The following is a 27,175-nucleotide window of genomic DNA, read 5'->3' as shown; positions in this document are numbered from 1 at the left end:
ATCATTCTGGGTTTCCATACACAGCATGCCATTTAGATGTTATGGTGTCTTCTTCATTATCATGCATTTCTTTGAGTTTTTGTTCCTTCTGGGGAGAGAACATTTTACCTTTGACAGATGGCTATATGGAAAGAAGCATTTAAAACTTTATGGAGGGCTGGGCATGGTGGCTCACATGTGTAATCCTAGTGCTGTGGGGGGCCAGGGCAACGTAGCAAGACACCATTGCTACAAAACAAATACAAAAATTAGCTTGGGGTGATGACCTGCACTCGTAGTCCCCACTACTCCAGAAGCTGAGTTTGAGATGCAATGAGCTGTCATGACACCATTGCACTCTAGCCCAGGCAACGGAGTGAAACACTCTTTGAACAACAATAAAAAACTTTCTGGGGGCGGCACCTGTGGCTCAGTCGGTAAGGCGCCGGCCCCATATACTGAGGGTGGCGGGTTCAAACCCAGCCCCGGCCAAACTGCAACCAAAAAATAGCCGGGCGTTGTGGCGGGCGCCTGTAGTCCCAGCTACTCGGGAGGCTGAGGCAAGAGAATCGCTTAAGCCCAGGAGTTGGAGGTTGCTGTGAGCTGTGTGAGGCCACGGCACTCTACCGAGGGCCATAAAGTGAGACTTTGTCTCTACAAAAAAAAAAAAACTTTTTCTCAGGGGATTCAATATGCCAGGGAGACTACTATCATGACTGTCAGAAGAGTAATACTAAGAGTTTGGATAGAGTGTTCTCCTTAGCCAAGGTCTTGTGAATCAAACCAACATAGGCAAGGAGTCTCCCCGTTTTAACCAATAGTTGGCTCTGCCAGTAGTTGTCTATGTGCAACTGTGCAGATTCCTTTCTCTTTAGTTAGCATCACATAACTGTGGTAAATTTGAAAACAGAGAGTGCAAGGTACCTGCAGAAGCTACTCACTGTGAAATTTTAACTACAGCTTTATTCTGTCAAGGGAAAGAGACATGAGTAAGGAAAAATTAAGAGGGCTAAGAGTCTTACAATAGTCTTATTCCAGTGCTCTTGGGAAAAGCTGTCCACAGCATGAAGTTGGTAACTTCTTGTCCTGGTTTGCAGTTTGAATGTGTCTAGTTGCGACATTGGGCATTTTGTAAACACTCTGTGTGACCCAAATATCAGGCATGAGACCTTTCTGATGAAATTTACAATGAGTTGTCCAGCTTCAGCTTATTGGGCATTTCTCTTTCATTGGAGGGTTGTAAAGCAAATATGGAGAAAACTAGAATTCAGTCTAGTCTGTAGGTAGATAATAAAAACTCAAACAATGGTCAGAGCTACAATATAATGACAGATATAATCTATTTTCTTTTGAAATATCATTTTTCAGGCTGGGGCAGTGGCTCACGCCTTTAATCCTAGTACTCTGGGAGCCAAGGTGGGTGGATTGCCTGAGAACATGAATTCGAGACCAGCCTCAGCAAGAGTGAGACCCTGTCTCTAAAAGAAATAGCCAAGCATTGTGGTTGGCACCTATAGTACTTGGGAATCTGAGGCAAGACAATCACTTGAGCCCAAGAGTTTGAGGTTGCTGTATACTATGATGCCACAGCACACTACCGAGGGCGACAAAATGAGACTCTGTCTCAAAAAAAAAAAGAAATATAATTTTTCTCTCTACAGTCATCCCCATTTCTATCAGAGATAATAACATTAAAACCAACTTGTTGCATTATTTATTTATATAAGTGCTGCAAGGATAACCACATGGGTGCCTTTTAAGTTTACTTTGCTGGAAATTTTGAAAAGGAATCTCAGATTGAACTCGAGAAAACCTCTTGATACTAGGAGGTTAAACCAAGGCAGACATTAGATTTTTGTCTCTATATCTAGTATCTTGAAGTTCCTGGACCTCCCAGGAGGTGACAACTTTTTTTTTTCTTTTTTGAGACAGAGCTTTTCTCTGTTGCCTGGGCTAGAGTGCCACACACGGCCTTAGTCTAGCTCACAGCAACCTCAAGCAATCCTCCTGCCTCAGGCACAACTGGGACTACAGACACCCACCACAACACCCCGCTATTTTTTCTATTTTCAGTAGAGACAGGGTCTCACTCTTGCTCAAGCTGGTTTCAACTCCTGAGCTCAAGCAATTGCATGTAGCTTAAGCAATTGCAACTTTTGTCCCCCCCCAAAACTTAACTACTAATAGTCTACTGTTGACTGAAGCCTTACTGATAATGTAAACAGTCCATTAATGCATGGACTACATATTATATACTGTATTTTTATTTTGTATGTTATACATATTATATACTGTATTTTTATTTTTTCTTTTCTTTCCTTCATTGCATATGACCAAGACAAATAGATAATGTATCCTTAAAAATGTTATTAAGAAGATGTTATTAAGGAAAGCATAAGAAGAGAAAATATATTTGTTGGGCGGCGCCTGTGGCTCAGTCGGTAGGGCGCCGGCCCCATATACCGAGGGTGGCAGGTTCAAACCCGGCCCTGGCCAAACTGCAACCAAAAAATAGCCGGGCGTTGTGGCGGGCGCCTGTAGTCCCAGCTACTCGGGAGGCTGAGGCAAAAGAATCGCTTAAGCCCAGGAGTTGGAGGTTGCTGTGAGCTGGGTGAGGCCACGGCACTCTACCGAGGGCCACAAAGTGAGACTCTGCCTCTACAAAAAAATATATATATATATATTTGTTGTTGATTAAGTGGAAGTAGATTGCTTGACCCCAGGAGTTTGAGATTGCAGTGAGCAATAATGATGCCACTGTTAGATAATTGTCCCAAGGTCGAGTGCCCGCTCCCCTTCAGCCACTTAATGATGCCACTGCGCTCTAATGGAGGAGACAGAGCAAGACTCTGTCTCAAAAAAAAAGTTGTTTACCAAAGAAATGGTTCCAATTTTTAATCTTGTAGTACTACCATTTGCTTTCCTCCTCATTAGTTTCACTTTTGTCTTTTTTTTTTTTCTTTTAGCTTATTTGTCATGTTTCTTTAACATTAATTTTATGGTCCTTTTCCTCACTTTTGACTTATCCATTCTTTTATATTATTGTCTGGTTACTTATTGCCATGTAGTATACCACATCAGAAATTAATGGCATAAGATAACTGCCATCGTTGTAGAATTTTGCATGACTTCCATGGGTCAGGAATTTGAGAAGAGCTCTGCTGGACAATTCTGGCTCCAGGCCTCTCACTTGGCGGTTGTCAGATGGTGCTGCCAGAGAGTGGCAGGCATCATAGTCTTCAGGGCCTCTCCAGGTGTCACTCTCTTCCTGAAACAACTTCTTCCAGATATAATTCACTTACTATGTAGTTCATCCATTTAAGTTTTGTAGTTCAGTGGTTTTTAGTGTCTATTAGAGTAGTACACCCATCAATTTTAGAATGTTTTAATCACTCCAAAAGGAGGATACCTTCTGCATATCAGCATTGACTTATTTTTTTTCTACCTCTGCCCTTCATCCCCCACCCCAGGCAATCATGAATCTACTTTCTATCTCTGTAGAGTTGCCAATTGAAGATATTTTACATAAATAGAATGATACAATTTGTAGTCTTTTATATTTTCAAGGCTCATCCATGTTGCAACATGTATCAGTACTTCATTCTTTTTTTAAAAAACAGCTTTATTACAGTGTAGTTCATTCACAGTTCATCTGTTTAAAGCATATAGCTCAGTGGCTTTTAGTTCATTCACAGAGTTTGCATCCAGCACACAGTTAATTTTAGAACATTTTCATTATTCCATGAAGAAATCCTACATCTCTTACCCATCACCTTCCAATTTTCAATCCCTTATATAAAAATACGGGCTGCGCCTGTGGCTCAGTGAGTAGGGCGCCGGCCCCATATGCCGAGGGTGGCGGGTTCAAACCCGGCCCCGGCCAAACTGCAATAAAAAAATAGCCGGGCATTGTGGCGGGCGCCTGTAGTCCCAGCTACTCGGGAGGCTGAGGCAAGAGAATCGCGTAAGCCCAAGAGTTAGAGGTTGCTGTGAGCCGTGTGACGCCACGGCACTCTACCCAAGGGCGGTACAGTGAGACTCTGTCTCTACAAAAAAAAAAAAAAAAAAATAGAATCATACAATATATGGTCCTTTGTATCAGCTTCTTTAATTTAGCCTATTGTTTTCAAAGTTCATCTGTGATGTAGTGTGAATCAACATTTAGTTCCTTCTTGTTTACCTACTCATCAATTGATGGTCATTTGGGTTGTTTCTATTTGGGAGCTATAATGGGTAATGTTGCTGTAAACATTCATGTGCAGGTTTTTGTGTGGACATATGTTTTTAATTCTACTGGTATAAACCAGTGGTTCTCAACCTATGGGTCGTGACCCCTTTGGGGGTCAAACAACGCTTTCACAGGGGTCATATAAGACCATCCTGCATACCAGATATTTACATTACGATTCATAATAGTAGCAAAATTATAGTTATGAAGTAGCAACGAAATAATTTTATGGTTGGGGGTCACCACAGCATGAGGAACTGTATTAAAGGGTCGGGGCATTAGGAAGGTTGAGAACCACTGGTATAGAAGAAGAGCGGGTTTCCTGGATTGTGTGGTAACTGTTTAGCCCTTACCAGACTATTAATCACCGCAGCTGTACCATTTTTTATTCCTGGCAGCAGTATATAATGGTTCTAATTTCTTTGTATTCTTACCAACGCTTGTTATTATTTGTCTTTTTTGATTATAGTGGTGGTCTGAAGTAGTATCCCATTGTGGTTTTGACATTTCCCTGTAGCCATTGATGTTGAACATTATTCATACATTTATGAGCAATTTTTATATCTTTGGTTTTTTATATATTCTTTGGAGAAATGTCTATGCCACTTCTTTTTCTAGTTTTTTTTTGTTTGTTTGTTTGTTTTTTTTGAGACAGTCTCACTTTGTTGTCCTCAGTAGAGTGCCATGATGTCATAGCTCATAGTAACCTCAAACTCTTAGGCTCAAGCAATTCTCTTGCCTCAGCCTTCAAGTAGCTGGCACCTGCCACAACACCCAGCTATTTTTAGAGACAAAGGTCTTGCTCTGGCTCAGGATGATCCTGAACCCATGGAATCAGATAGTCCACCCGCCTCAGCCTCTCTTAGTACTAGGATTATAGGTGTGAGCCACCACGCCTGGCCCTTTTTCTAGTTTTTTAATGGGTTGTTTATATTTTCATATTGAATCTTTATATATTCTGGATATTATACTTTGGCCAAGTATCTAATTTGCAAATATTTTTTCTTGTTCTGTGAGTTATTTTTTCACTTTGTTGACGGTATCCTTTGAAACACAAAAGTTTTTAATTTTGCGGAAGTTCAATTTATTTATTTATTTATTTGAGACGGAGTCTCACTATGTCGCCCTGGTACAGTGCCATGGCGTCACAGCTCATAGCAACCTCAAACTCTGGGGCTCTAGTGATTCTCTTGCCTCAGCCTCCCAACTAGCTAGGACCACGGGCGCCCACCACAGTGCCCGACCGTTTTTTTTTTTTTTTTTGTAGAGACAGAGTTTCACTTTATGGCCCTCGGTAGAGTGCCGTGGCCTCACACAGCTCACAGCAACCTCCAACTCCTGGGCTTAAGCGATTCTCTTGCCTCAGCCTCCCGAGTAGCTGGGACTACAGGCGCCCGCCACAACGCCCGGCTATTTTTTTTGGTTGCAGTTTGGCCGGGGCCGGGCTTGAACCCGCCACCCTCGGTATATGGGGCGGGTGCCCTACCGACTGAGCCACAGGCGCCACCCTGTTTTTAGTTTTTTGGGTTTTTTTTGTTGCAGTTGTCACTGTTTAGCAGGCCTAGGCTGAGCTCAAACCCGCCACCTTCAGTGTACATGGCTGGTGCCCTACTCACCAAGCCACAGGTGCCGAGCCCCAATTTTTTTTTTAATTTATTTATTTTTATTGTTAAATCATAGCTGTGTACATTAGTGCAATCAAGGGGTACAATGTGCTGGTTTCATATACAATCTAAAATATTCTCATCAAACTGTTCAACGTAGCCTTCATGGCATTTTCTTAGTTACTGTATGTAGGCATTTGTATTCTGCATTTAGTAAGTTTCACCTGTAGCCATTCTAAGATGCACCGTAGATGTGGCCGCACCCATTACCCTCCCTCCACCAAAATCTCCCCTCTCCCTTCCCCTTCCTTGGCCCTTTCCCATAGTCTTGTGCTATAGTTGGGTTATAGCCTTCATGTGAAAGCTATAATTTAGCTTCATAGTAGAGCTGAGTACATTGGATACTTTTTCTTCCACTCCTGAGATACTTTGGTAAGAAGAATATGTTCCAGCTCCATTCATATAAACATGAAAGAGGTAAAGTCTCCATCTTTCTTTAAGGCTGCATAATATTCCATGGTATACATGTACCACAATTTGCTAGTCCATTCATGGGTCGATGGACACTTGGGCTTCTTCCATGACTTAGCAATTATGAATTGGGCTGCAATAAACATTCTGGTACAGATGTCTTTGTTATATTGTGACTTTTGGTCTTCTGGGTATAAACCTAGTAAAGGAATTATAGGATTGAATGGCAGTTCTATTTTTAGGTCTCTAAGTATTCTCCAAACATCCTTCCAGAAGGAATGTATTAGTGTGCATTCCCACCAGCAGTGAAGAAGTGTGCCCTTTTCTCCACAGCCACACCAACATCTCTGATTTTGGGATTTTGTTATGTGGGCTACTCTTACTGGGGTTAGATGATATCTCAAAGTAGTTTTGATTTGCATTTCTCTGATGATTAAGGATGATGAGCTTTTTTTCATGTGTTTGTAGATTGTGCGTCTGTCTTCTTTGGAGAAGTTTCTCTTCAAGTCCCTTTCCCACCCTGAGATGGGATCACGTGTTCTTGCTAACATGTTTGCGTTCTCTGTGGATTCTGGTTATTAGACCTTTATTGGAGGTATAACCTGCAAATATTTTCTCCCATTCTGAGGGCTGTCTGCTTGCTTTACTTACTATGTTCTTGGCTGTGTAGAAGCTTTTTAGTTTGATCAGGTCCCAGTAGTGTATTTTTGATACTGCTTCAATTGCCTGGGGAGTCCTCCTCATAAAATATTTACCCAGGCCCATTCCTTCAAGAGTTTTCCCTGCACTTTCTTCAAGTATTTTTATAGTTTCATGTCTTAAGTTTAAATCTTTTATCCAGTGAGAGTCTATCTTAGTTAATGATGAAAGGCGTGGGTCCAGTTTCAATCTTCTAAGTTTGCCAGCCAGTTTACTCAGCACCATTTGTTAAATAGGGAATCTTTTCCCCACTGAATGTTTTTAATTGGCTTGTCAAAAATCAAATAACGGTAAGTAGCTGGATTCATCTCTTGGTTCTCTATTCTGTTCCAGACATCTACTTCTCTGCTTTTGTGCCAGTACCATGCTGTTTTGATCACTATTGATTTATAGTACAGTCTCAGGTCTGGTAGCGTGATTCCTCCTGCTTTGTTTTTATTGCTGAGTAATGTTTTGGCTATTCGAGGTTTTTTCCAATTCCATATAAAACGAAGTATTGTTTTTTCAAGATCTTTAAAATATGACAATGGAGCTTTAATAGGAATTGCATTAAAATTATATATTTCTTTGGGTAGTATGGACATTTTAACAATGTTGATTCTTCCCAGCCATGAGCATGGTATGTTTTTCCGTCTGTTAACATCTTCAACTATTTCTTTTCTTAAGGTTTCATAGTACTCTTTGTAGAGATCTTTCACATCCTTTGTCAGGTATACTCCCAAATATTTCATCTTCTTTGGCACTACTGTGAAAGGAATAGAGTCCTTGACTGTTTTTTCAGCTTGGTTATTGTTGGTATATATAAAGGCTACAGATTTATGGGTGTTGATTTTGTAGCCTGAGACATTGCTGTATTCCTTTATCACTTCTAAAAGTTTTGTAGTAGAATCCCTGGTGTTTTCCAGATATACAATCATATCATCTGCGAAGAGTGAAAGTTTGATCTCTTCCGACTCTTGTGGATACCCTTGATCGCCTTTTCTTCCCTAATTGCAATGGCTAAAACTTCCATTACAATGTTAAAGAGCAGTGGAGACAATGGCCAACCTTGCCTGGTTCCTGATCTAAGTGGAAATGATTTCAATTTAACTCCATTCAATACGATATTGGCTGTGGGTTTGCTGTAGATGGCCTCTATTAGTTAAAGAAATGTCCCTTCTATACCAGTTTTCTTAATTGTTCTGATCATGAAGGGATGCTGGATATTATCAAAAGCTTTTTCTGCATCAATTGAAAGCATCATATGGTCCTTATTTTTTAATTTGTTTATGTGTTGAATTACATTTATAGATTTACGTATATTGAACCAGCCTTGAGACCCTGGGATAAATCCCACTTGGTCATGGTGTATAATTTTTTTGATGTGTTGTTGGATTCTGTTTGTTAGGATCTTATTGAGTATTTTAGCATCTATATTCATTAGTGATATTGGTCTATAATTTTCTTTTCTTGTTGGGTCTTTCCCTGGTTTGGGGATCAAGGTGATGTTTGCTTCGTAGAATGTGTTGGGTAATATTCCTTCTTTTTCTATATTTTGGAAGAGGTTTAGTAGTATAGGTACTAGTTCTTCTTTAAAGGTTTGGTAGAATTCTGGTGTAAAGCCATCTGGTCCTGGGCTTTTCTTTTTAGGGAGATTTTGTGTAGTTTATGCTATTTCAGAACTTGTTATAGGCCTGTTCAACATTTCCACTTCGTTCTGGCTAAGTCTTGGTAGGTGGCATACTTCCAGGTATTGGTGGATTTCTTTCAGATTTTCATATTTCTGAGAGTAGAGTTTCTTGTGGTATTCGTTAAGGATTTTTTGAATTTCTGAGAGGTCTGTTGTTATTTCATCTTTACCATTTCTGATTGATGAAATTAGAGATTTATTCTTTTTTTCCTGGTTAGGTTGGCCAAAGGTTTATCTGTTTTATTGATCTTTTCAAAAAACCAACTTTTGGATTTATTGATCTGTTGTATAATTCTTTTGTTTTCAATTTCATTTAGTTCCGCTCTGATTTTGGTTATTTATTTTCTTCTGCTGTGTTTGGGGTTGGAGTGTTCTTCTTTCTCCAGTTGCTTGAGATGTCCCATTAAGTTAACTTCCTCTCTTTCCATTTTCTTGAGGAAGGCTTGCAGTGCTATAAATTTTTCTCTTAGTACTGCCTTTGCAGTATCCCAGAGGTTCTGGTAATTCGTGTCTTGATTGTTGTTTTGTTCCAAAAATTTGGTGATTTCCTTCTTAATCTCGTCTATAACCTATCTGTCCTTCAGCATAGGTTGTTTAGCTTCCATGTTCTTGTGTGGGTATAAAGGTCCCTGTTGTTATTTAGTTCAATTTTTATTCCATGATGGTCTGAGAAGATGCAAGGAATAATTTCTATTTTTTTAAATTCGCTGAGGTTAGATTTGTGGCCTAGGATGTGGTCAATTTTAGAGTATGTTCTATGGGCTGATGAGAAGAATGTATATTCAGTTTTGTTGGTATGAAATGTTCTGTAGATGTCTGTTAAGTCCAGATGTTGAATGGTTGAGTTTAAATCTAAAATTTCTTTCCTTAACTTCTTTTTTTTTTTTCATAGAGACAGAGTCTCACTGTACCGCCCTCGGGTAGAGTGCCGTGGCATCACACGGCTCACAGCAACCTCTTAACTCTTGGGCTTACGCGATTCTCTTGCCTCAGCCTCCCGAGCAGCTGGGACTACAGGCGCCCGCCACAACGCCCGGCTATTTTTTGGTTGCAGTTTGGCCGGGGCTGGGTTTGAACCCGCCACCCTCGGCATATGGGGCTGGCGCCCTACTCACTGAGCCACAAGCGCTGCCTCCTTAACTTCTTTTTGGAGGATCTATCCAGCACTGCTAAAGGTGTGTTAAAATCTCCAACTATGGAAGTGGAGGAAATCGAGCTGCTCATGTCTGTTAGAGTTTCTCTTATAAATTGAGGTGCGTTGTGGTTGGGTGCATAAATATTAATAATTGAGATCTCATCATATTGAGTATTACCTTTAACAAATATGAAGTGTCCATCCTTATCCTTAATTATCTTGGTTGGTTTAAAGCTATTGCGAACAGGATTGCAACGCCTGCTTTTTTTCTGCTTTCCATTTGCCTGGAATATAGATGACCATCCCTTCACCTTGAGTCTATATTTGTCTTTTAAGGTAAGATGCGATTCTTGCATGCAGCAGATATCTCGCTTGAGTTTTTGTATCCAGTCAGCCAACCTGTGCCTCTTTAGAGGATAGTTTAAACCATTCACATTAATTGAGAATATTGATAAGCCTTTTGAGAGTCCAGTGGACATTTTTAATCCTTTTGCGACTGTGGAAGTTGGAATTTGATCAAAATTTTCTGGGTGAGTTTACTTTTGTGGTGGAGGATTACGCTGGTCTTTGTGGAGGATAGGTCTGAGGATATCCTGGAGAGCTGGTTTACTTATGGCAAATTTCTTCAACATGTGAATGTCATTGAAGTATTTAATTTCTCCATCATAAATGAAACTCAGTTTAGCTGGGTATAGGATCCTGGGTTGAAAGTTATTTTGTTTTAGGAGATTAAAAGTCAATGACCATCCTCTTCTAGCTTGAAAGGTTTCAGCAGAGAGATCTGCAGTTATTCTAATATTCTTCCCCTTGTAGGTAATGGTTTTCTTTCATCTGGCGGCTTTCAGAATTTTCTCCTTCATATTAACTTTAGTGAAATTGATTATGTGTCTGGGGGATGTCTTATGGGAGTTGAGTCGTGCTGGTGTTCTGAAACTGTCTGCTATCTGAATTTCAGAATCTCTTGGCATGTCTGGAAAGGTCTCCTTCATAATCGCATGGAGAAGAGACCCTGTGCCTTTTGAAGCTACTTCGCACTTTCAGGAATCCCTATAAGATGAATATTGGTCTTCTTCGAATTATCCCAGAGCTCTCTGAAAGAGTGATCTGTTTTTGCCCTCCATTTCTCATCCTCTTTGAGAGTTTGGGAGCGTTCAAAAACTTTGTTTTCAGTGTCAGAAGTCCTTTCTTCTGCTTGCTCCATTCTGTTGTTGAGTGATTCTACTGTGTTTCTCAGATCTTTGAGGGCTGCAACTTCTTGTCTCAATGTGTCAAAATCTTTGGTCATTTGGTCTTTTAATTTGTTGAATTCCTTTTTTTTTTTTTTGCAGTTTTGGGCAGGGCCAGGCTTGAACCTGCCACTCCCGGTATATAGGGCCAACGCCCTACTCCTTGAGCCACGGGCACCGCCCGAATTTGTTGAATTCTTAAGATATCTTTTGGGTTACTGCTTGGAGTTCTAATTCAATCTTATTTGCTATCCAGATTCTGAATTCGATTTTTGACATCTCAGCTATTTGTTTGTGCATGGGATCTTGTGCTGTGTCTGCCCCGTTGATCCTTGGGGGAGTTGATCTGCTCTGATTATTCATATTGCCAGAGATTTTCTGTTGATTTCGCCTCATGATTGTTTTTCACTGTTGCCTCTGGCTGTTCTCAGAGTTGGGGAGGTGTCTCTCCAAGATTAGATCCCAGTGGGATCACTCTATTATTGCTTGATCTTTGTAGGGAGTGACCCTGTGTAGTTCCTCTGGGGCTGCTGCAGCTAGGGAGTTCTGGTTGTGGAAGCAGCTCTGGCATGTGACACACCCAGATGGAGCAACAGGGCGGGAGGTAGTGCACATGGTTCTTGGAGTGCCTGGCACCCAGTGACTTTAGCACAGAGAGCCCAAGGCTTCAGTCTCTGGCCAGGAGAAGGGCTCTGCGTAGAGGCAGGGAGGGCTCCAGAGGGCACGCGGCTACCAGTATCCCTGGCCAGACGAGTAGGCCAGTGTGGAGGCTGGACACAGGAGGGAGGACGTAGGGTTGCATGGCTCCGCAGTTCCTGGTCAGGGCATGCAGAGGCCCAGTTGGTGCGGGGTTGCGGCACAGATCTTATGGAGGTCCGGGCAGCGCCAAGCCCAGGAATTTGAGGTTGCTATGAGCTGTGACACCACGGCACTCTACCCAGGGCAACAACCCAAGCCTCCAGAGTGTCAAAACCGTCTCACTCTGCCCCTAAGGGTTAAGGCTGTAAGGCAGCTCAGTCCCCGCCTTTAGGCTGCTCAGTCGCTAGGTTACTAGGTCCCGCCCGATCCTTGCTCTGGGACCCTGAGGGCGGAGCTTGCTGGGGCAATTCTCTCACACATGGCTCCCTGCAGCCCAGCTCAGTGGCTCTGTCTGGGGCCCCAGACAATGCCCAAAGTTCTCCGCACTTCTGCTCAAGCTCTCCCCAAGGCAGTTCAACTGAGTGCCAAGTGCAAAAACACCAAAACAGTTCACAGGTAAGGCCTTTCCGGTTTGCAGTCTCACTGCTGCTTGTACTTACAGTTGCCGGCGTGATTTGGTCAATCGAACACACGCAACCACTTGCTAGTTTCCCACTGTTTTTGTCCTCCTCTTGGGGTCCAGAAGTCCCTTGCTGACTCCCTGTATCCTCAAAGGGATGATTATAGGCAGATCCCACCAGCCAGAGATGTCTGGAGTTTTATCTCCACAGACTCACCGTGCCCAGTTGCAGGGAAGCTGTTACTCGGCCGCCATCTTTAATCCAATCCCAATTTATTTATTTTTTTATGTCATTTATTACATCTGGTGTCAGGTCTAATCTATATAATTTGTTTTAAAGGCTAGTTCGGGTTTCCTTACTAAAGCAAGAATATAGAGCGCGAATATAAATTAGAGAACATGAATATATAAATCACTACTTTAAACTCTTCCTTTTTAGTAGAAAAGACCTTAAAATACTTCCAGTCTATGTATACCCCTCCGAACTTAAGTACTGTTTTTTGGTATATATCTTAATTCTATGTACTTTTTAAATTTTATTTATTTATTTATTTATTTATTTAGAGATGGGGATCTCACTCTGTTGCCTGGGCTGGACTCAAGCTCCTGGGCTCAAGCTGTACTCCTGCCTGAAGCCTCCTATGTAGCTAGGACTACAAGCATCCAGTGTGTATACATTTTTTAAACCCACAGTATGTTTTGTTTTATGAAGTCAGTATTTGTCATCTGACTCAGATATTTGTCATTTTTGTTGCTCTTAATCTCTTTCTTGATATCTAGCCTTAGAACTGAAGTCAGTTTTCCTCTGTCTAAAGACCATCTTATAGAATTTCCTTTTTTGCAGGTATGCTGATAGGTGCTTTCATTGAGTATAAAATTTGTGTGGCAGGTACTTTTACACTAAGAAGATACTATTTAAATGTTCACTGAATTCTGTTTTTCTGCTGAAAAGCCAATTTTTTTGTTCTTTTGAAGGCTGTGTGTGCTGCTGCTGCTAAGAATTTCTCTTTGTATCTGTTTCTGCTGTTTTATGATGTTATACCTAGGTTTATATTGTTCAAGATTTTTTAATTCATTCTATTAAGATCTTTATAACTGAAATATTTATATTTTGCCTTCAAATATTTCTTCTTTTTTTCTCTTAAAGCTCCAGTTACATAGTTGTTAAGACCTTTTCATTGCATTCTTTGTGTATTCTATTACATAATTTTCATTTTTGTCTATGTCTTTTTCTGGCTTTTATCCATTGGTCTGGCTTTCAATTCATTAATTTCTCTAAATGCTATATATTTATCCATCAATTCCTAATTTTAGTTATTGTATTTTTCCATTCTGGAATTTGTATGTGATTCTTCTCTATTGAAATTCTCTACTTAGTCTTTTATGGCCCTGAACATGCTAATTGTTATTTTAGAGTTCATGTCTAATGATTTCACTGTCTAAAACTTTTGTAGGTTTATCTCTGTTTGTTCTCTTGTTTTTGCTTTTCTATTGTCACACCAAATTCTTGTGTATCTAGTTATTTTCAAATGAAGTGAATCTCTATCTGAAAATTTTGAGATCCTAAATGATGTTACACTTCTCTATAGAGGACCTACATTAGTTTCTTCAAGAAGAGCAAGATACTACCATCTCAAATTCAAGAAGTTGAACCATCCACACTGGGGTTCAGTTCTTGGGAGGTCTAACACAATTTCAACTAGCCTGTATTTCAGTGAGTTAGCCCTTCAGGGACTCACCCAAAAACTTGAGATTCACCAGCCCCTTTCTTAACAAGGGATTTCCCAAAGGGACTGTTTTTATCAGTGTGACATATACTTTTCCAGATCTTTTCTTTGAATTTGCATATAGTCATGTATACTTATATATGCTTCTAGAAATTACTTTGTATCTTATTAATTTTTTGATAAATAGAATCATTCTGCATATGTATTATTCTTCAACTTGCTTTTCTTTATTTAATGGCATTTCTTGGTGAGTTTTCCATTTCAGTACACACTGAGCTACCTCTTTTTGGTTAGGGAAATTTGTATTTTGTAGAACAATTAATAGATAACCATTCTCTTAAGGACAAACTTATAAATGTCTCTAGTTTTTTCTTTTTATGCTACAAGCAATGTGATAATGAATATCCTTGCATATGCCCTTTTTAGATACATAAGGGTTTGTAGAATAGGTATGAAAAAATGATAATGACATAAGTATATATGTTTTTTGCTTTAATAAATAATGCAAAATTATTCTTCTAAATTCACTGGTAGTTGATCGTACTATAAAAGTTTTCACACTTTCTCACCAATGCTTGATACTATCCAATTTCTAAATTTTCCAGTCTTGGCCAGGTACGGTGGCTCGCACCTACAATCCCAGTTGAGGTGGGAAGATTGCTTGAGGTCAGGAGTTTGAGACTAGCCTAAGTAAAACAAGATCTCTGTCTCTACTAAAAATAGAAAAATTGGGTGGTCCTGGGGGCATGTGGCTATAGCCCAGGTACATGTGAACTAGGCTAAGGCCATGGCACTGTATACAGCCCAGGCAATAGAGTAACAATCTGTCTCCCCCCCAAAAAGGTAAGTTTCCCAGTCTTACAAGGGGAAAAATGTATTTTGTTTTAATTTCCATTTTGCTGATAATAAATGAGCTTTTACATTCTTTTCTTACGTTTATTGAGCATTTCTTGTTCCTCTGCTGTGTTATCATTCTTTTATTATTTTCCTTCTATGCAATTGTTTTTGTTTGGTCTCAGGTTAAATTATAATTCAAACTATGTCTCAAGCTTCAGTCAATGAATGGCTACTTTGATTCTTACAGATACTGTGTAATGTGATCAGATTTCAGTGTTAAATGTGAAGAATAGGTATTGTTAAGGGGGAGGGTGTTACTTTGTTTCTTTCCTCTCCTATCTCAGAAACTCAATAAGGAGGAATGAGCATAGGAAAGAAGTTGAATTGTTATTATTAAAATTTCGTTTTTTCTTAGACAAATAAACCTCAGACATCACGGCCCAATCTCATCAAACCAGCTGCCAAGTGGCAAGATGTGAAAAGATTGGGAGAAGAAAGGCCTAAAAAGTCTAGAGCAGCATTTGAATCTGATAAGAGCAGCTATTTTTCAGTGTGTAACAACCCATTATTTAATTCTGGGGCACAGGATGATTCTGAGGATGACTATGGTGAATTTCTGGATCTTGGATCTCCTGGAGTCTCTGAATTCACTAAGCCAAGTGACCAAACAAAAAGAGAACCCAAACCTGGACCAAGTCATAACCAAGCAGCAAATGACATGGTCAAACCCAGATCAGAGCAGAAAGTCATAATCTTGGAAGAAAGTAGCCTCCTTTTCCCAGAAAGTGATCCTTTGGAAACTCAAAACCCGTCATCTGAAGACTCAGAGACAGAACTTTTATCAAATCCTGAAGAGTCACCTGCTATAGTAGATGATCAGACCATTGAAGAAGACTGCTGGTTAGACCATCCTTACTTCCAGTCTCTAAACCAACAGCCCCGTGAGATAACAAACCAGGTTGTTCCTCAGGAGCGGCAGCCTGAAGCAGAACTGGTTCCCTTGTTGTTTCAGCATGATCTTCCAGGGCCAGCTTTTCCAAGGCCAGTTTTTCCAAGACCAGAACCCCAGCAGGATGGGATTCCTGGCTCCTCTTCCCCTCAGCCTGCCCATCCTCTGGGAGAGTTTGAAGACCAACAATTAGCAATAGATGATGAAGAGCCAGGTCCAGCCTTTCCAATGCAAGAATCTCAGGAGCCCAACTTGGAAAACATTTGGGGGCAAAAAGCTGCAGAGGTAGATCAAGAGCTCGTTGCACTGTTAGTGAAGGAAACAGTAAGTTTTATTTTATCAAGTAACTAATTGTAGAATCTAAGTATACTGAGTTTTTTTTTTCATTGCAAAAGAATAGTTTGTGAATTTCATTTCATTTTTGTAGAATATATATGTGTGTGTGTGTGTGTGTGTGTGTATCTCGATGTATAGAATATAGAAGAGAAACTTTGAAGACCTGGAAATGGAATCAGCAGTTCCTTAATCTATACTTGACCCTCCAGGAAGCCCTCTGAGATTGTAGCTGCATATCATGGTGCTGTCATATCTGGAGTCTCTACCATTTTTTCAAAGGCCTTGCGTTTACTCTAAATTAGAAACCAATACAGTAAGTTTACCTAGACTTGTGCTGTCTAAAATGGTAGTCAGTAGCTCCATGTGGCTGTTTACATTTAAATGTCTTACAGTTAAATTAAAAACACAGTTTCCAGTGACATCAGTCACATTTTAACCTCAGCAATTATGTGGGGTTAAGAGCTGCCTCTTTGGAAACCACAAAAAAAAAAAAAAAAAATCATACAAAGCTCTGTTGGGTAGAGAGAATAATGCAGACTTAGTGTTTGCCTTTGAGTAAGTTCATTAACCCTATTTCACCCAGGTGTTTTCATCTGGCTCACTAGGTTTTGTGCTGCTGTTTTACCTTGTTTGAGTTTGGACTCCCTTTCCTTGGGCTGAGATGTTCAGTATTTGTTGAAAGAATGAAGTATGTATCTATAAAATGGGAGCAGAAGACCAGATGATTTCACCTTGGATTTCATCTTCCATTTAGTGATATGAATCTGGGAATGTAGTATTGAATTTTAAACCACCCACAAACCTGCTTTATAGCCCTTTTCTAGTCTTTAGTCATTTTATATACTTTTTGCCATCTGGTTTTCGTTGCCATTTGAAGCCATTGTAGTAATGAAATATAAATAATGTACTTAATCCTTTGTAGGAAGCAAGATTTCCAGATGTAGCAAATGGGTATATTGAAGAAATAATACATTTGAAGAATTATTATGATTTGAATGTGTAAGTATACCACATGCCTTTTTCTCTTTTGGGGGTGGAAAAATATATATAACATAAAAGTTGTCATTTTGATTATTTTTAAGGGTACAATTTAGTGGTATTAAGTAAATTCACATTATTGTGTATTGTGCAACCATCACTACCCTCTATGTGCCAGAACTTTTTTATCTTGCCAAACTGAAACTCTGTCCCCATTAAAAAGCAACTCCCATTCTCTCCTCTGCCAGCCCCTGACATGTCTCCTCCCGTGTCCTCTGGGTCTCTTGATCATACCTCTTTGTCTCTTGAGGTATATCCCAAATGATTTTCTTCAGAGTTGTCTTCTAGCTCACAAATTCTCTTTTCAGGAGGGTGCAATCTACTTTTAAGCCATCTACCATGTTCTTCACTTAGTTACTATATTTTAGTTTTTAATTCTCTTGGTCATTTTTCTAGCATTTTACTCTTTGGATTTTTAATCCTTTTATTTATTTAAATGTAATAAACATAGCTTCTTTGAGTGATCATTCTAATGTTTAAAGTTCTTGGGAATCTTACTCTGTAATTTCTGCTGGCTGCTATGGTGCCATGTTTTCTTATACATATTGTAAATTTGGTTTTTATTTTGTTTTGCTTTTTGAAGATAAAGTCTTGCTCTTCTGATAGTCATACTGGAACACAGTGGCATGATCATAGCTCACTGCACCCTTGATCTCCGGAGCTCAAATGATCCTGTGCCTGTCAGCATCCTAAGAGGCTAGGAATAGCCCCACTATATCCAGCTAATTTTTTTAATTTTTGTGGAAACTTTTTATTTTTCCCAAGCTGGTCTTGAACTCCTGGCCTCAAGCAATCTTCCCTCCTTCGCCTCTCCCAAAGTACTAGCACTACAGGCATGAGCCACTGTGCCTGGCCATATTTTATAAATTCAACTCCAAGCTCATGTCTTAGCCTAAAAAGTATGAAATGGTAATGGGTGGGTATAACCCTAGTGGATATTAGGGATAATTTCTTTCATTTTATATCCTAATATAAACATATAATTCAGATAAGCTTAAAATTAAAATTTCATATTTTTAGCCAAAAAAAAAAAACAAAGCTTGTGTCTTGAGGTCTTTTTTTTTTCCATTAAATCATAGCTGTGTACATTAATGTGATCATGGGGCACCATACACTGGTTTTATAGACCATTTGAGATATTTTCATCACACTGGTTAACATACTCTTCCTGGCATTTTCTTTTTTTTTTTTTTTTTTGTAGAGACAGAGTCTGACTTTATGGCCCTCGGTAGAGTGCCGTGGCCTCACACAGCTCACAGCAACCTCCAACTCCTGGGTTTAAGCGATTCTCTTGCCTCAGCCTCCCAAGTAGCTGGGACTACAGGCGCCCACCACAACGCCCGGCTATTTTTTGTTCTTGCAGTTTGGCTGGGGCCGGGCTTGAACCCGTCACCCTCGGTATATGGGGCCGGCGCCCTACCAGCTGAGCCACAGGCGCCGCCCGGCATTTTCTTATTGATTGTGTTAAGACATTTGTATTCTACATTTACTAAGTTTCACATGTACCCTTGTAAGATGCACCGTAGGTGTAATCCCACCAATCACCCTCCCTCTGCCCTTCCTCCCCCCTCCCTCCCCTCCTTCTATCCCTTCTCCATATTCTTAGGTTATAACTGGGTTATAGCTTTCATATGAAAGCCATAAATTAGTTCCATATTAGGGCTGAGTACATTGGATACTTTTTCTTTTTTTTTTTTTTTGCAGTTTTGGCCGGGGCTGGGTTTGAACCTGCCACCTCCGGCATATGGGGCTGGCGCCTTACTCCTTTGAGCCACAGGCACTGCCCTTCATTGGATACTTTTTCTTCCATACTTGAGATACTTTACTAAGAAGAATATGTTCCAGCTCCATCCATATGAAACATGAAAAGAGTTAAAAGTCTCCATCTTTCTTTAAGGCTGCATAATATTCCATGGTATACATATACCACCATTTATTAATCCATTCGTGGTTCGATGGGCACTTGGGCTTTTTCCATGACTTAGCAATTATGAATTGGGCTACAATAAACATTCTGGTACAAGTATCTTTGTTATAATGTGATTTTTGGTCTTCTGGGTATATACCTAGTAGAGGAATTATAGGATTAAATGGCAGATCTATTTTTAGATCTCTAAGTGTTCTCCAAGCATCTTTCCAAAAGGAATGTATTAATTTGCATTCCTACCAGCAGTGTAGAAGTGTGTTCCCTTTTCTCCACATCCATGCCAACATCTCTGTCTTGGGATTTTGTGATACAGGCTAATCTTACTGGAGTTAGATATCTCAAGGTAGTTTTGATTTGCATTTCTCTTATGATTAAGGATGGTGAGCATTTTTTCATATGTCTGTAGGCCATGCGCCTGTCTTCTTTACAGAAGTTTCTCTTCAAGTCCCTTGCCCAGCCTGCGATGGGATCACTTGTTCTTTTCTTACTTACACGTTTGAGTTCTCTGTGGATTCTGGTTATTAAACCTTTGTCGGAGATATAACCTGCAAATATCTTCTCCCATTCTGAGGGCTGTCTGCTTGCTTACTATGTTCTTGGCTGTGCAGAAGCTTTTTAGTTTGATCAGGTCCCAGTAGTGTATTTTTGAAGCTGCTTCAATTGCCCAGGGGGTTCTCCTCATAAAATATTGGCCCAGACCGATTTCCTCAAGTGTTTTCCCTGCACTCTCTTCTACTATTTTTTTTTTAAGTTAGTTTTTTTTTTTAATTAAGTTTATTTTTGTATTTTTTTGTTGCAGTTTGGCCAGGGCTGGGTTGGAACTCGCCACCCTTGGTATATGGGGCCGGCACCCTACTCTGTGAGCCATAGGCACCACCCTCTTCTAGTATTTTTATAGTTTCATGTCTGAAGTTTAAATCTGTAATCCAGTGAGAGTCTATCTTAGTTAAGGGTGAAAGGTGTGGGTCCAGTTTCAGTCTTCTACAGGTTGCCAGCCAGTTCACCCAGCACCATTTGTTAAATAGGGAATCTTTTCCCCACTGAATGTTTTTAATTGGCTTGTCAAAGATCAAATAACGGTAAGTAGCTGGGTTCGTCTCTTGGTTCTCTATTCTGTTCCATACAATCTACCTCTCTGTTTTTGTGCCACTGCCATACTGTTTTGATCACTATCGATTTACAGTATAGTCTGAGGTCCGGTAGCGTGATTCCTCCTGCTTTGTTTTTATGTTTTTATTTCCGAGTAATGTCTTGGCTATTCGAAGTTTTTTTCTGATTCCATATAAAACCAAGTATTGTTTTTTTCAAGATCTTTAAAGTATGACAGTGGAGCTTTAATAGGGATTGCGTTAAAATTGTATATTTCTTTGGGTAGTATGGACATTTTAACAATGTTGATTCTTCCCAGCCATAAACATGGAATGTTTTTCCATTTCTTAACATTTTCAGCTATTTCTTTTCTTAGAGTTTCATAGTTCTCTTTATAGAGATCTTTCACGTCCTTTGTTAGATAAATTCCCAAATATTTCATCTTCTTTGGCACTACTGTGAATGGAATAGAGTCCTTAACTGTTTTTTCAGCTTGACTATTTTTGGTATATATAAAGGCTACCGATTTATGAATGTTGATTTTGTGACCTGAGATGCTGTATTCCTTGATCACTTCTAAGAGTTTTGTAGTAAAATCCCTGGTGTTTTCCAGATATACAATCATATCATCTGTGAAGAGCAAAAGTTTGATCTCTTCTGACCCTATATGGATACCCTTGATTGCCTTTTCTTCCCTAATTGCAGTGGCTAAAACTTTCATTACAATGTTAAAGAGCAGTGGAGACAATTGGCAACCTTGTGTGGTTCCTGATCTGAGTGGAAATGATTTCAATTTAACTCCATTCAATACGATATTGGTTGTGGGTTTGCTGTAGATGGCCTCTATCAGTTTAAGAAATGTCTCTTTTATACCAATTTTCTTAAGTGTTCTGATCATGAAGTGAAGCTGGATGTTATCAAAAGCTTTTTCTGCATCAATTGAGAGAATCATATGGTCTTTGTTTTTTAAATTGTTTATGTACTGAATTATATTTATCGATTTACATATACTGAAGCAGCCTCGAGACTCTGGGATAAAACCGACTTGGTCATGATGTATAATTTGTTTGATGTGTTGCTGGATTCTTTTTGTTAGGATCTTGCTGAATATTTTTGCATGTATATTCATTAGTGATATTGGTCTATAATTTTCTTGTTGGGTCTTTTCCTGGTTTGGGGATTACGGTGATGTTTGCTTCATAGAATGTGTTGGGTAGTATTCCTTCCTTTTCTACATTTTATTCCTTCCTTTTCTACATTTTGGAACAGGTTGAGTAATATAGGTACTAGTTCCTCTTTAAAGGTTTGGGAGAATGCTTGACATGAAGCCATCTGGTCCTGGGCTTTTCCTTTTAGGGAGATTTTGTATGGTTGATGCTATTTCAGAACTTGATATTGGCCTGTTCAATATTTCCACTTGGTTCTGGCTAAGTCTTGGAAGGTGACGTGCTTCCAAATATTGGTCAATTTCTTTCAGATTTTCATATTACTGAGAATAAAGTTTCTTGTAATATTCATTAAGGATTTTTTGAATTTCTGAGGAGTCTGTTGTTATTTTATCTTTGTCATTTCTGATTGATGAGATTAGAGATTTTACTCTTTTTTTCCTGGTTAGGTTAGCCAAAGGTTTATCTATTTTATTGATCTTTTAAAAGAACCAACTTTTGGATTTATCTGTTGTATAATTCTTTTGTTTTCAATTTCATTTAATTCTGCTCTAATTTTGGTTATTTCTTTTCTTCTACTGGGTTTGGGGTTGGAATGTTCTTCCTTTTCCAGTTGCTTGAGGTGTCCCATTAAGTTGTTAACTTCCTCTCTTTCCGTTCTCTTGAGGAAGGCTTGCAGTGCTATAAATTTCCCTCTTAGGACTGCCTTTGCAGTATCCCAGAGGTTCTGATAATTCATGTCTTCATTGTTGTTTTGTTTAAAAAATTTGGCAATTTCCTTCTTAATCTCATCTATGACCCAGCTATTATTCAGCATAAGGTTATTTAGCTTCCATGTTTTTGTATGAGTATGCAGATTCCTGTTGTTACTGAGTTCAACTTTTATTCCATGGTGGTCCGAGAAGATGCAAGGAATAATTTCTATTCCTTTAAATTTACTGAGATTAGACTTGTGACCTAAGATGTGATCGATTTTGGAGTATGTTCCGTGGGCTGATGAGAAGTATGTATATTTAGTTTTGTTGGGATGTAATGTTCTGTAGATGTCTGCTAAAACAAATGTTGGATGATTAGGTTTAAATCTAAAATTTCTTTGCTCAGTTTCTTGTTGGAGGATCGATCCAACACTGCCAAAGGAGTGCTGAAATCTCCGACTATTATGGAGCTGGAGGAAATCAAGTTGCTCATGTCTGTTAGAGTTTCTCTTATAAATTGAGGTGCATTCTGGTTGGGTGCATAAATATTAATAATTGAAATCTCATCATATAGAGTATTGCCCTTAACAAATATGAAGTGACCATTCTTATCCTTCCTTACTTTTGTTGGTTTAAAGCCTATTGTATCTGCAAATAGAATTGCAACACCTGCTTTTTTTTTGATTACCATTTGCCTGAAATATGGACTACCATCCTTTCACCCTGAGTCTATATTTATCTTTTAAGATAAGATGTGATTCTTGTATGCAGCAAATATCTGGCCTGAGTTTTTGTATTCAGTCAGCCAACCTGTGCCTCTTTAGATGACAGTTTAAGCCGTTCACATTAATGGACAATATAGACAAGTCTGAGAGAATGATCCGTTTTTGCTCTCCATTTCTCTTCCTCTTTGATAGTTTGGGAGCGTTCAAAGGCTTTGTCTTCAATGACAGAAATCCTTTCTTCTGCTTGTTCCACTCTGTTACTGAGGGATTCTACTGTATTTTTCATATCTTTGAGGACTGCAAATTCTTGCTTCAATGTGTCAAAATCTTTGGTGATTTTGTCTTTAAATTCGTTGAATTTTTGAGACAACTTTTGAATTTCTCCTCGAATTTCTTTTCTTTTTTTCTTTTTTTTTTTTTGTAGAGGCAGAGTCTCACTTTATTGCCCTTGGTAGAGTGCTATGCCATCACAGCTCACAGCAATCTCCAGCTTCTGGGCATAGGTGATTCTCTTGCCTCAGCCTCCCCAGTAGCTGGGACCACAGGTGCCCACCACAACGCCCGGCTATTTTTTGTTGCAGTTTGTCCGGGGCTGGGCTTGAACCCACCACCCTCGGTATATGGAGTTGGCACCCTACTCACTGAGCCACAAATTTCTTTTTTTTTTTTTTTTGCAGTTTTTGGCCCTCTCCTCAAATTTCTTTTTTTTTTGCAGTTTTTGGCCAGGGCTGGGTTTGAACCCGCCACCTCCGGCATATGGGGCCAGTGCCCTACTCCTCTGAGCCATAGGCGCTGCCCCTCTCCTCAAATTTCTAATTCCAACTTTTGAATTGCTCCTCGAATTTCTAATTCCAAATTTTCCTCCATTCTACTAGTCTTGTTTGTGTTCCAAATTCTGAATTCGATTTCTGACATCTCAGCCATCTGGTTATGAATGGGATCTTCAGTTACATCTGCCATATCTTTCCTTGGGGGGGGGGGGGGGTGTTGATCTACTCTGGTTATTCATGTTACCAGAGTTTTTCTGCTGATTCTGCCCCATGATTATTTTACACTGTTTGACTTTTTGCGCTGGAGCTTTGCCGAGGACCCGTACAGTGCTACAGCCTGAAAAACTGGGGACCTGTTTGATGTGGTGGGGCTAAGTGGCTCTGTCTTGTTTTCAGCTGGTCTCTGTCTGACCTAGTGAAACAGTTACTCTGGGTTGAAGTCTCAGCTGTGGGGAAATACCAGCTATTAAGTCACCCCCCCCCCACAGGCAATAATTGGAAAAGGAAAATCAAACCTTCCTACAACCGCACACCCATGGCACCACTTGGATAGTCCTCGGGTGATTGGCTCAGTTCAAAAGGTCCAAATCAGTTGTCTCAGCACCTGTCTCAGGTGGAAGAGTTTTAAAGGTCTTTGGCAACTAGATCGCAGGGGTCTGCTGACCACTCAAGTATGACTTGCTCTGGTGCTCCGTGAGGTCAGGTGGACCCACCCAGCAAATAGATTAGTCTGGGAAGATTGATGTCTCCTTCCCCACCTTGCACCTCTGTCACACCCAGTCACTGATAACCCCACAGGGCTGTGACCCAGTTGCCTCCAATGGGCAGATACTCCAGGGGTTTGCACCTGCCTGAATCACAAGGAAATCTATGTCTCCTCAGCCAGGCCACTGCTCTCTGCCACACTATCCAGCAGGGGGAGGCAGGGCTTGATGGAGGCTGGGGGTATTCACTCAGTTCCAACCCCGCCCCTGATTGATGTTACTGACAGAACAGAACAACTTTGCCGAATTTGTTTCTGTCCTGGCTAAATTACCCTGCAGAAGAGAAGCTGTTTTGAGTTCACAGAACCTGCACCTCAGGCCCTGTCTTTGCTCCTGCAGTTTTGTATTTGCAACACGATTAGCTGTCAGTTCTAGCCTCCTGCCCTCCTTTGTCTAGGCTGACTATCCCCTGAGGGCCAGTTGCGTCTTAGGCTCAGTAAAGCAGTCCTCTTGGTCTGCCCCGCCCTGGGAGTCTGCAGCACTGCATGTGCATTTTCTAGTCCAGTACCCAGGCCGGTACCACCTCAGGCAAACCTTTTATTCACAGGGCTTGCGTTTCAGTCCCAGATCTGTTCAGCCAATGGTTGCCACCTGAGAAGATGCCCAGCCTCCTCCTCACACCCCCTCCTCCTCCCCGCCCAGAGAGACGGGGGTGTGACTCCAGAATATCCAGGGGTGAGCCCTATTGTTGCCAAAAATGGCTGCTGCTCTGCGCCCCGGGGCACCGCCGTTCCTGCGTGGTTCCCTCTCAGCTGACCGTCCACTCCCATGCCGCAAAATCAGTACCAGCCAGCAGCAGCCCAGGTTCTGTTCACACCCCTCGAGAAATCACCCAAGAATCTGGACTCCTGGGGGACAGGCCTCCTGACCTCAGAGTGAGAGTGGAGGGTAGTGCTGGGAGCTCAGAATTGCAGGTAGAGAATATATACAGTTTTACACAGTTTTATGCCTGGTAGGAAAGCACCATGGCGCCTTAGTAGGGGAAGTAGGTCGAGTTTTTAGAGGGTCTCTCCCGTGGAGTATAATGGGAGGACTTTTGAACTCTGCTTATTTGTTTATGGGGTACTCCAGGCCGTTCTCATGGGGGTTGGGGGGGGACTCCTGTCCGCTTGGTGATGGATTTTGTACCTTGTGTTTGTATCCTTGGGGTTGCAGCTCGCCTCAGCAGGGTTGATGTGCATTCTTAAACCTTCTCTCGGCGCAGCTCTAATCTGCCAGGTTATTTGCTAAATTTCTGTCCTTTAACTCTCCTTCTGGACGGGAGCCTCTGTGGAAAGCTGGCTTCAGTCAGCCATCTTGTCTTTGCCCTCTTGAGGTTTTAATATAATTGGTTTCTTCAGAGAGGATTTGTTTTTGCCTTTGTCAGGTGCCCAGGGGCAGTGTCAGTCTAAGATTACTTTAGATTCCTGTCTTTGGATCACCCAAAACTTATTCAGCATTTTTTATTTTTTAAAAGGAGATTTTGCCTGGGTACTTAATCTTTCATACTACTGGAAAAGGAAGCAATTTTGTTATTTTACATGCCAGTTATTTTCTCTTCTCAAACCTATCTCCATATTCCTTACTGTATATGGTTTTAAAGCTGGTTATTATAGACTATTATATACATACAGAAAAATATAAACATTCACAGATCAATAATTTATCATAAAGCAAAAAATACAACCACAACCCAGAAATTTTCAAGAAATAGAGCATTGCTACCATCTTTGAACTCTGTATAAAGGTTTTATATAATCTGTAGTCTTTTGTGTGTGAAATCTTTCACTCAGCATTATGTTCATGAGGTTCGGTCGCGTTATGTATAACCAACAGTTCATGTGTTTTCATGTGCTAGATAGTATTTCCTTCATTTCAAAATACTATTTCCCCTCTACCTTTTTTTTAAGAGATAGGATCTTACTTTGTTGTCCAATCTGGAGTGAAGTGGCTGGCGTAATCATACACACTTTCAGCCTGTATATCCTAGACTTCCACTCAATTAAAACTTCCGGAGTCAATTGAGCCTCCCATCTCAGCCCAAGAGTAGCTGGAACTAAAAGCCTACATCACTGTGCCTGGCTCCCCTTTACTTCAGTAGGCATTTGTGTTGGTTCTCCTTTGTGGCTATGGCAGATAACACAGCTGTGGACATTAGCACGCATGTCTCCTGAGCCTCCACCCTGTCCCAGGATCTGGCTTCCACCATCTTGTTGGCTACTATTTACTGTCTTCCAGCAGAATTTTTTTATTCTGTTGGCGGCTTTTTGTTTGTTTGAGTTTTTTGATCTTGTTTCTCGTCTTTTTGGAGAGAATTAGCTTGCCATTACTAGAAGTGAAAGTACTATCTTAACGCTTTTAAAATATTGTGGGGTGGGTGTCTAATGACATAATAATTACATTTTTAAAACTTACTGAACTTTATTTTTCATTTTATTTATTTAGTCAGGGTCTTACTCTGTTACACAGGCTAGAGCGTAATGCATTATAATTCACTTTCAACCTCAAATTCCTGGACTTAAGTGATCATTCCTCCTAGTAGCAAGGACTACAAGCAACACACCTGGATAATTTTTTTTACTTTTTGTAAAGGGTTTCACTATTGCCCAGGCTGATCTCTTAGATTCCTGCCCTCAAGCAATTCACCCACTTTGGTCTCTCAAAGTGCTAAGATTCTGGCATGAGCCATTGCACCCTGGCCTAACCTATTTTTAAAGTAGTTTTAGGCTCACAAAACAACTGAACAGAGATAACTACGTTTTTACAATGAAATGTATATCCTAGACTTCACTCAATTAAAAAGCAACTTATTTTTATATACCCCTTTAGTTCTTCTGGAATGAAACCATGATTTTTTAGAGGTTAAATACAACTTTTGAGTACCTTGTTTGTGCAATGACATTA

At 40.2% G+C, this 27,175-nt stretch overlaps 1 protein-coding gene across 5 annotated transcripts in view; it reads left to right on the top strand.

The window, feature by feature from the left end:
• RNF216 (ring finger protein 216) overlaps positions 1-27,175 on the top strand; it is a 210,443-nt gene that overhangs the window by 23,349 nt on the left and 159,919 nt on the right. For 3 of the 5 annotated variants that reach the window (XM_053556823.1, XM_053556824.1, XM_053556825.1), the window contains 2 exons: positions 15,249-16,106; positions 17,041-17,117. In XM_053556823.1, coding sequence (XP_053412798.1) covers positions 15,249-16,106; positions 17,041-17,117 — 935 coding nt within the window. The remainder of the gene's footprint in view (positions 1-15,248; positions 16,107-17,040; positions 17,118-27,175) is intronic. The other 2 variants (XM_053556827.1, XM_053556826.1) reach the window with 1 other exon arrangement.

This window comes from Nycticebus coucang, chromosome 12 (genome assembly GCF_027406575.1).
Source record: "Nycticebus coucang isolate mNycCou1 chromosome 12, mNycCou1.pri, whole genome shotgun sequence".
Lineage (NCBI taxonomy): Eukaryota > Metazoa > Chordata > Mammalia > Primates > Lorisidae > Nycticebus > Nycticebus coucang.
The sequence above is the reverse complement of the archived record's forward strand: the minus strand, read 5'-3'. Positions and strand labels throughout refer to the sequence as shown.